We start from the raw sequence: 11,193 nt of genomic DNA, 5'->3' as shown, positions 1-11,193 counted from the left end.
TTGGTCTGGAAAAAAAGAAACAATGTTGGGGGAAAATCGGGGAAAAAAAAGAATCAAACAATCATGCAACACTATAATGACTTTTCCAAGGAGATATACCTTTGACCATGTTGACCTCTGACCCTCATCACAGCCCCCCACCCCACCCCACCCCACCCCACCCTGAAAAACATTTTGCAGCCCTTGATCAAGGGTTAGGCAGACAACAGGCCCTGTAAGGATTCATGAGGAGACTATAAGAGATCATATATCTGTGCATATATGGTACGTGCCTACACGGGCATCTGAACTACAGTAAATCAACTGGTAGTGAACAAATAAAAATAATAACTAAAAGTTGAGCAGAGTGCAACTAATGCAGAATACTTAAACACATGCAGAAATGCAGACATGACGCAAAAAGAAAAAGCGGATACACATGTGAATTTTAGTAGTGCAAAAATACATCCGTGTACTGTAAAAGTGGAAATTTTCGCGATGTTGAAATTTTCACGCATTTCATGCAACGAGAAACTAGCGTGAAAATAAAAGCATATCTGTGAATATATTTGCTTGCTATAATTATGTTCCAGTAGTTGATGTCTTGATTCTGTGGAATCAAAAACATGCGAAACTCTTCTTACCCGGCCGAGCGCGAAAAGTTAGTCGCACGAAAATATCCACTTTTACAGTACATATCATTTTCAGGAGGACTGAATAGGATCCATGCAGAGGGGCTTCCCAACATACATCGAGGTAAATCAAGGTAAAAAGCAGATCGAGAAGGGGTGTGTTGCTCACTATTGCTATTTATACCATGTCAACAAAAATAACAACAGCAACAACAACAACAAAACGCCCGTTATTGATATCCTTGCCTCACACCACACGATTTTTTGCGATACAATGTCGCATCGCATCGCAAGCTATCGCCTGAAAAATCGTGTAGTGTGAGGCGGCCTTTATGGTCACGGACGATCAGTCGATTACGACTCGATTCTACACACACAGTATACAGATAACACACGCACCACCTTTGGAGAGCTGCGGTCAGTGAGTAGAGCTCAGAAAATACCACCTCAACATGGCTGATGATTTTATATTTGATTTTCTTCACATGGAAATTGTAGATTATGTGCAAAGATCGGCGTGTAAAGACGAAAAGGTATGTTTTGCCCATCCACTTATTAGATTTATCTGCCCGTAGTACCCGTACGTTTCCATAATCTTGATGTCATACGCTTAGCTACAGTCCCATTTGCGATAAATCGTGTAAGTGGTGGTTCAGTTCTCGGCCAAGTGCAGATTGTGTAACAAACTTAATAATAGTATAAATACTAGCAGTTACTTACTAGTCTAGAGGAGTCTAGATATCTAACTTTAGTCTGTTACTGTAAATAATCAGTAATCTAACACAGTCATGTCATGAGTACTGTTTCTCTAGAGAAGTGAGACTCTGAGAGAGAAGAGGGAAAAATTGAGAGAGAAGGAAAAAACTGTCAAAACGCGAAAAGCACAGTGCCATCCTATCACTCAAGTCAAAAATTGTACTTTTAAATTACATTACAAAGTTCAGTCTGATATTGATAATGATATGTGATAAAGAAGTGCAAAGCTGTGTTACAGAAAACATGGTCATGACTTGAACCTTGAAAGGTACCATATTCGAGAACTGAATCGCATCGCCATTCGTTCTTCCAAAGATGCAAGAACTGTAACTAGGAACTGGAATTCCCTGTCATCAGAAATTGTTTCAGCGCCATCTGTGGGATCATTTCGAAACCGTCTAACAGTTGATCACAGTGGCTAGTTATTTTCGTCATATTTTCTATGTGCTTGTAAATATCTGTAAATAAATTGTATTACAGGCCTGTGTATTATAATGTAAATACAGTGTAGCACCAGTCTGCAAGAATCTTCAGTCTATTGAAGGAGGCAGACTTAATCAGAAGAAGAAGAAGAAGAAGGATAATCCCTGTGGTCCCTGCAGCAGCTCGTAGAATGCTAAACTGTGATGGACTGTGAGTGAGTGTTTACTGTAGTGAATAGTGTTTATGACAATTTTTAATTTCTAGATTGATTAGACTAGATTACACTACCTAAGGCTATGCTCAGCACTTGAATGAGACAAAATGTGTAGCATGCATAGTATGGTGGAATATTACATGGCTAAACATTAAAATTGCTGATCATGTGCCTGAATCATGTGCCTTAATCATGTGACTTTATAATCTGTGACTTTTGATATTTGCCTGTTTCTTTGAAGGACAAAGTGATCTCCAAACTTGAGCAAATGGGCTATCGTGTTGGCCAAAGCCTGATTGAGAAGTTCACCAGGGATAGTCCACGTTTCAGCAGTGAGCTGGATATCATTAAATTTGTATGCAAGGACCTGTGGAATGGTGTCTACAAGAAACAGGTGGATAACCTGCGGACAAATCACCAGGTGAGATGATTCTCTCTGAATATTGTTACCTGTATGAAACACAATTTGCACAAAGATGAATTCTGCATGTCTCATACTCTATTGGCAGTATTGCATCTCACAAGTCACAGCCATCACCTTTTAAGTACCGTGAGAGATACAGTGAAATCTCCCAACAAACATCTCCTGTAAAAACAGTGAAAGAAAACGACACTCTTAAAGGGGACCTCGGGAAAATTTTCAGATTTTTACATTTGAACAACTATAAATAAGTTATACTGAGTACAGAGTTTCAGAATTTCTAGTGACTGGGATGAGGAAAAACAATGTTTTCAAAATCTATAACAAATTGCAATGAACAAGGATGATGACATGGCAGCCTCACAATAAGAACACTTGAGTTGGGGCTCAAGGAAGCAGAACAAAAGAAGATGGCATGCATAGATTCTACACAGGTGAACTTGTTTCTTTTTAAGCAAGCGGTATTGTAATGGAATTACACTGCTACATTTCTGAAATATGTGAGGCTCTATGTCATCAACACTGTTCAGTGTAATTTGTTAAAGATTTTCAGATTATTGGTTTCTCTGCTCAAGGGTCACAATAAATTCCACAACTCTATACATGGAGCTGTTGATTTATGTACTTCATGATGTGAAATTATGAAAATCATCTCGAATGCCCCTTTAAGATTTGGATGAGATATAATTGCTTTGTTTATAGCAGGAGTGTGTTATATCAGTAGTCTAAATAATGATTTTGATGTACTTATACCAGTACCATGTATGATATAAAAGTAGTGCAATGTACTGATTGCTACAGCCTCACATGGTTTAATAGCATGTCTTAATATTTTTGAATTCATTATTTGCCATCGTGATGAACTTTTGTTTGTGTGTGTGTGTGTTGAGGCAAAGGATGGAAGTTTTGATATTGCAGAAAATGGTGGCAGTAAGACAGTTGCAAATTTATTAGAAAGATATTGATGGTTCTTACTGCGGCACCCTGAGTTGTAGAGCTCACAGTTTGTTTGTATGCAGTTTTGATGCATAGCAGGGCACCTATTGTAACTCCCCCGAAATGTTAAAGGACAAGTCCACCTTCATATACATGTGGATTGAGTGAATGCAGCAATATTAGTAGAACACATCAGGAAAGTTTGGGGAAAATCGGACCATCCATTCCAAAATTATGAATTTTTAAAGTATCTGCGTAGTCACTGCTGGATGAGAAGACTACTATAGTGTACGATGTCATATGCGTACAACCATATAAAGAAAATAAAAAGAGAATTTCAAAAAAACTTTACTTTTTGAATTAAGTGCACATTTCTTCGACTTGTTACTGACATACATGTATGTCAAGGATAATATTATTCCCCTTGCCTTCTGAAAGAGAGAAGTCAAGTGTTCTTTTGTTATGCGAGAAAAGTGAGAATATGTTGTATTTTCTTTATTCTTTCTTTATATCGTTGTACTCATGTGACATCACAAGCTATAGTAGTCTTCTCATCCAGCCTTGAGTGAGCAGAAACTTCAAAAATTCATAGCTTTTGAACGGATTGTCCAATTTTCCTCAAACTCTCAATGATGTGCTCTACTAATATTGCTGCATTCACTCAACCCACATGTCTATGAAGGTGAACTTGTCCTTTAATAGACACAGCAGCAAAGTACAGCAGCAAAGTATTAATACTTTGCTGCTGTGTCTATTAATGACAATTCCCATCAATGGCATCTTTTGCGTGAGTCATTCATACAAGAAATGTTAGTTTTTGGTGAATATATATCACTTTGGAAGAATGATTTCCCTATTTGCCATAGCATGACAGAATACTTTTAGTTGTTGCACATTATTTTCATACAGTGGCATTGTTAATTTGTCCCAGGGTTAAACCACCCCCCCCCCCAAAAAAAAGGGGCGAAATAAAGAGAGCACAATATCAAGAATCAGACTAATCACAGTAATTTTTCCCAACAGGGTGTATATGTCCTTCAAGACAACAAATTCAAACTGCTGACACAGATGTCTGCAGGAAAGCAGTACATGGAATCAGCACCAAGGGTGAGTACTTCATTGCTTACAAATCAGAATAAAACAGAATTTGCCAGACATGTAGACATCATGACTTATGGCTTCGGTTTTTTTGTTGTCAGTGTAAATAGATGGTGTTTTAAATGACATAACAAAAGAGCGATGTAAAACAGTGGCTTGGATTAAGTAAAGTACTCTTTATGAGTAAAAAAAAAAAAAAAAAAAAAAAAGGAAAAGGAAATGATTAACATGCATTGAGTGAGGATTGGTAGAGTAAATGTCTCGTCCTGTGTGCAGCTCTATGTCCACAGGTACCTTTTCTTACATTTCTTACCCCCATCACTGCATGACATTCATTCAAGTGCTGCATCTGCCGTTACTATGCACAGAATATGTTGGGTATCTGCAAGGCATTATTTGGTGGATTCTTGTTCTTGTCGAATGAATACATTTTATAAGTTGATACTTTTTTTTTTGGTGGTCACATGAAGATGGTGCAAGGAAGACTGATTCATGCCAAGATAAGAATGTGCTGAAAGATAGAAATAAAATGAATGAAAGATGATATCATTTGATAGAACAGATTTGGTCTGTGATACTGATAGCCCTTCTCTAAAAGAAAATGAATGAAAGATGATATCATATGGTAGCACAGATTTAGTCTGTGATACTGATAGCCCTTCTCTAAAAGAAATAGATATATTCTTGTATTCTCCCCATCCCCTTCCCCCAACTTGGGCTTGATCATGTAGTACAATACATTATCAATACTGTGTCCTCGATATTATTCCACTCTCTGCTTGTTTTCTTGTTTCTGCTCAGTATCTAGCATTTCCATGTGGTCTTATACGCGGTGCACTGGCGAACCTTGGCATCAATTGTGTGGTCACAGCAGAAGTTAGCACCATGCCTGCATGTGAGTCCAGTATTATATAGCAGTACTTATTTCTGTGTAAAACAATAAAACCAGATGGACTGCCCGTATTCTGCTTTTTCAACATGACAGTGTTGGTGTTCCTTGGGGTCCTTATTTTGTGGCGATTTTGCAACCTCGTGTGACTACCGTAAAAATGAATATCTCATGAAGGACTGTATGTTTTCTTTACGTAGAAGTAATCATAATGTGCGTGTAAACTTCCTGACATTTACTGCAGTGTACAGAAACCAGATAATAGTGCTTGTTGTTTTTGCCAGTGTCTGCCATCCTACAGTCACTATCCATAGTATCTTATGGTTATCATTGAAAGCTGCGTATTTCCTGTCTTACAGCAAGTGGTGTGATGAGAGGCCATGGTCATGTTGATATAAGTGTAATAGATTACTGTCAGATAACTGTAGCATGATTTCTTTTCTTGTCTTACATTTGGATTCAGCTGTAGTATGAGTGACTTAAAGATGATATTTCCTCAATATTTCCGCATTTAGTAGTGGGAATAATATGCAACCTTCTCATTATCTTCTAATACCTTTACCTTGTAATATCTTTCAGGTAAATTTCAAGTGATGATCCAAAGAACATAGTGCCAGTTTGGAGGCGGGGATCATCAATCCTTTGTTGGAGCAGAACATGGCATCATTAAAGTGTGAGCCTAATGCTACTCGAACATGTCATGAGCATGAAACCTGATTGAAACTGAATTCCAGGTAAATGTGGAGTTGGACCTACCTTATCACAGCTTTTGCTGTGATCAGGTAGATTTGCAATGCAGCAAACATGAATTAGTGTGCGCCTTCAAGATGCAGTCATCTTTGTGAACAACTTCTATTATTGGCTGGAATTAACAGGGACATTGAGTGACGTGATGTACCATATGACGCGAAGTTGTCCTTACATAGAAGTCAACTTGTTGAGGCTGACTGATGGGTCTGACTTCAACACAGTATTTGTCTTGCCATTGGTGAAGTCTTGATTCAAGCACAACTTGAACATACATGGAGCATTGGCTTGACCTAGTACTTTGTTTATGTGATATTGACATAGGCAAGTTGTGTAAGGGTTTGTGTATTTCTTAGTGGAGTGTGTCACTGTGAACAAGTGCAAGTAAACAAATATTAATGTTAACAAGATTCATTTATACCACTTCTCAACTTTACTTAATGTATTTTTTCAGAAATTATGCTACTGTGATGATGGTGTTAGAAATTATGACCACTGTGAAATTAGGTTTTGACTGATCCTCTTACAGGTTTGCTATAGCCAAGCAAAATTTCCTAATTTGCACTCAAACATCAGTCTCCCTCTGAGAGAAAATTTGCAATGACTGATAATATATGGGAACCTCGTTGTAATGAAGCCCTACCAGACCAGGGCAATTAGCACGCTTATCAGATTTCTTACAATACCAGAGTAAAAAAAGCACAGGAATATAGACTAGGGACCTGTCAAATCACCTTGTCACAAGAGGATTTTGTTACATCCAACCTCTTTATAATGAGGTTCCACTGCATAATATCAATGTAGATTCATCATTTTGATGTTTATCATTTATCAGGGATTTAGTGTTTTAAGACCTTTTTCCAGCAGCTGATGCTGACAAGGCTGTTTGAGCTCTCAATTACGGCACAAAAGATGTTATGATTCTCTTCCTGTCCAATTGCCAATGTTCTATAGTTTGGTGTGTTTACATATCTAAAAATCTCTTCAGCAAATGAAGGAACAGCTCTCTCAAAACCATCCAAGTCCTCAACTCTGCACTGCATCTTTGGCCCTTGTGCTGTGTGAACATTGCCGTCTTGCTTTCCCATTTTCTGAGCTTATGCAGGGATGTGGAGTTTAGAGTTTTATCTGATTTCAGATTTTTCTGGTTTGCCCAAAACCCATGTCTCAAACATTTTGGTAATTTAAATGCATTGAAATGTTCAGTTTCATGCACTTCAGATTTCTTTTTTTCTTACAAGTTTTGGATTTTTTTTCTGCAAGGACTCTTGATTTGATTTGATTTGATTTGATTTGATTTGATTTGATTACCACACCTGCTTATGGATTACATGTACATGTATAACATTTTGTATTGTGTTTATGCTATGGTATGAGATTTCAATATACCACTGTTTTAATTGTTTTTCACATCCTATTTCATAACACAAGGATGTTTTGAGGTTTTTTATTGTTGTTGTTTTTTTTTTTGGGGGGGGGGAGGGAATCACAAAAATTACCATATCAAGTTTCTTAGCTCGAGAAGGGTTAAATTGTGTGGGGATTTGATGTGATTTCTGTAACAGATAGATAAATGGTATATACAACACATCAATTGCATTGGCAAGAGCTAATATCTGATGTGAATTGCAGACTGTCCAGACTCCAGAAATCAATGGTGTCAACAGTGCTGGACATAACCAGTCTTGCATTAGCTGTCACTAGCATTTATGTTACAAAAGTGTCTTAGAGTGGTTTGTTGGGAGAAAGTATGCTGAAGGCCCCATCACTCCTGGTGTATCCATTAGCTTGTCTTGTAAAAGTGATGTGCTAAGTAAAACTCAACTCTCTAGAGTACTTTAAGAGAAACTCCTTAGCATTCCAAAGTTGTTGGGGACAGCATCAGTTGTTAATTTGGACGGTGTCCAGGTTTCAGTGAAGCACATACTGCTAATGGTTGATAAAGATACCTATAACTCATACATGTACAGTGATATTTATGGTGCAATATCAATATCCCCTCTTATACAGATATTTGAATATCAAATGATGATTTTGTTGTGTTCCTGTGACAAAGTAATTTGAAGAAATGACACCTCACTCAGACATGTGTACATGTACAAGTGTACATGTATTGAGTAGCTTGCAGTGTTTAAGCCGTAAAATGTACATGTATACTGTACCTGTATTATCAAACAAACACCATTTCCCACAAATAAACTGTAGCAGCAAAAGCCCAACTTGTTAGATTGGCAGACCTGCTTGTTATGCAAGTTAAATCAGTTTGAACCTAAGCAACTGGCCCACACAGTACATATAAATGATCTTGTAGAGCAGTCTGGGCTGCATTGAACTTTATGACTGTGTGCATATTGAAAGAAAATGAACCAGACTCTTTGTGAGAGCATCTTGTCCATATCACCCTGAAGCCCACACTATATGGGTCTTTTTCATCATACACATTTCAGCATTGTTTATGATTGTACCATTGATAAAGGGGGGAATAGAGCAATGTAGCCTCTTTCTGAATCCATGTCAATTATGAATTACTGTGCTCATAACAAATCTTCTGTAAATACTGCAAAATATAATGAACATGACTGTACTTCATTGTAAGGCTGTGTCTCTGCTGTCTCGGTGATGGTTGCCTGGTGAAATTGATGATTGCCTGGTGAAATTCTACAGCTCTAGTAAGTACATATGTTTTACGCAGTGTATCTTTTTATTTTCAACAGTTTATTTTACAAATAACTTAGCAAGTATCACCACATTAATGTACATCATGATTGTATTGCCAGACACACACAATACAGATATTTGTGACCTGCTCACACCTATAACTTAATAGTCTGCATATCAACATGCTCGATATAGTACGGTCTGGTATGTCGAAATATTGGATCCCGTGAGATTTTCGTGCCAAAATTGATTTTTTTAGCTAACTTTGTCAATTTGGGGGTGCTGAATCCAAAAAACTTTGGTTCCATTTTTTCCGACCACGTCTTCAGCCGCCATTTTGAATTTCAAAATGGCCACCATAGCAAACTGTATTTTGACCAAGTTCTCATAATGTGAGCATCATAGAAGGTTCAAATTTGATCCAAAGAGCATGTTTATGATGTTAGACATTCTGATTCACCATTTCCTGATATTGTAGATTGTGTTAGTACAATTTTAGGGCTGCCATCTTGAAATTCAAAATGGCCACCATAGCTAAATGTATTTTTACCTGTATCTCAGGTTGTAAGCATAATGGAAAGTATGAATTTGGGGAAAAAAGCGTGCTTATGAAGTCAGAAATGCTAATATATACATTTTTGTTTTAAATGATGGCTCATTTTGGTTGCCGGCCATCTTGAAATTCAAAATGGCCACCATAGCAAATGTAATTGGGCCTATATCTCATATCGTATGCATTGTGTAAGTTTCTAACTTGGGGCAAAGAGCATGCGTTAGCTATGAGACTTTCTGAAACATCTTTTTCTGAAATGATGGTCTATTTTGATATTACAGGTGGCCATCTTGAATTTCAAAATGGCCGCCATACCAGAATGTATATTTCGACCCATATTTCATGTTGTAGACAATACAGAAAGTTCACATTTCGGGCATAAACCGGGCTCATGATGTTGAACATTCAGATGCACTTTGATCCCCTCCCTAAAATTGCAGATCATTTTTGAGGCTGCCATTTTATCGTTCAAAATGGCTGCTTTTCAGCTAATATCTGTGGTTACAAGCAACTTTTAGGCATATCAATGTTTATGGTGGTGTACACTGTACATTTTTTTACAAACACACACACACATAATTATATACATTCTGTAATAATGTATTATTCGCATTTGCTGCCACTCTTGAAATTCAAGATGGATTTCGACCCATATTTGGTGCTGTAAGATCTTTACCTTGCAAACTCAAGCATGCTAGAGCACTTTCACAGTAGGGCCTGTGTGTCATTCAATCACTTCAATAAATAGTATTATTATTGCATAGGCGGCGGGACTGCTTCCTGTAGGTACACCGCCATGTTGAAATGCAAAATGGCTGCCATTGGAAACATTCCTTTAAGAACATTGCATTTAGGTAAAACTTGTGAATGGGTAATCATGTGATTCTGGTGTCAAAGCAAATGTCCTTCAAAAGTGCCTCAATAACTGTGTCTGAGTGACTAAATGCCTTCATTTAGACGATTTCGTTGTAGAGTTTAAATAAACATTATTAGCTGTGTACTTACTACAAAAAGGTATGGCTATTTACTTAGTGTCTTCTAGGCTCATTCCCTGCATGTGTTTTTGAAGTCACAGCACTTGTATAGGGCTGTACACAGGGGAGAATTGGTTCTAAATTCTTCCAGAAACAATGACTTTTGCATTTCTTGCCATATGAACATGATAATGAATTCTGTGGCTACCGCTGGTGTAGGAAGCTCAAAGCATTTGATAGCACAGTTTACGTATATCGGCTGGAAATAACTACATGTACAGCGTACCATGACAGGATATATTCCCCTGTAAGTAGAGGCACAAATTAGGTTGAGAAGGTTTAGGACGAGGTTTGTTCTCTGGATGTGTTGTAGCAAGACCCTACGAGAGCAATTTAAGCGGGAGATTGTCCAGTTTGAAGTCATCCACACCCAACTTCTGGAAGGCATGGACTGTGTCATTGCACATTCTGCATGATTCACCCAAGGCTTAGAGAATTCCTTCAGATACAAATTCTTAGTACAGAACATGAAAACTTCCCTTTTCATCTCTTTCTAGAATATCCTCCTTGAATGTTTCCGATACCTGATTGCCAAACACCACATTCATCGGTTTCAATGCAGTGACAATTTTTGAGATTACTTTAGTGTGATGGTGTTGTAAATTGTTGAGGTATTCTGATGCATCCAAAGTGCCACAGAACTGAGCTATCATTGCTCCTTTGCAGTTTTAGAATCATTGGCGGTACAGCAGTAAGCATCTTGGAAGTCTTGATAATTGAGGATGACCCACACAAGGGCAATCAGAAAAAACCTACTAATTGATATTCCTTATTCATTCTGTGTTATTCCAGAAATACATCCAGCAATTATGAGCTCCCTGATGAGTTGTTTCATTTTGTGGTCAACAAGCTT

At 37.7% G+C, this 11,193-nt stretch overlaps 1 protein-coding gene across 1 annotated transcript; it reads left to right on the top strand.

The window, feature by feature from the left end:
• Window positions 1–1,063: 1,063 nt before the first annotated feature.
• LOC139726826 (trafficking protein particle complex subunit 6b-like) lies at window positions 1,064–6,037 on the top strand. Its single transcript, XM_071637821.1, has 5 exons — window positions 1,064–1,144; window positions 2,246–2,425; window positions 4,385–4,468; window positions 5,261–5,354; window positions 5,928–6,037. The coding sequence occupies exons 1-5, from the start codon at window positions 1,064–1,066 to the stop codon at window positions 5,957–5,959; spliced, it is 471 nt and encodes a 156-aa protein (XP_071493922.1). The 3' UTR covers window positions 5,960–6,037.
• Window positions 6,038–11,193: the final 5,156 nt, after the last annotated feature.

Source organism: Diadema antillarum, unplaced genomic scaffold (genome assembly GCF_040938485.1).
Source record: "Diadema antillarum isolate AM-2024a unplaced genomic scaffold, OU_Dant_1.0 seq00000100_RagTag, whole genome shotgun sequence".
NCBI classification, from domain to species: Eukaryota; Metazoa; Echinodermata; class Echinoidea; order Diadematoida; family Diadematidae; genus Diadema; species Diadema antillarum.
This window is presented reverse-complemented; position numbering and strand designations above follow the sequence as displayed.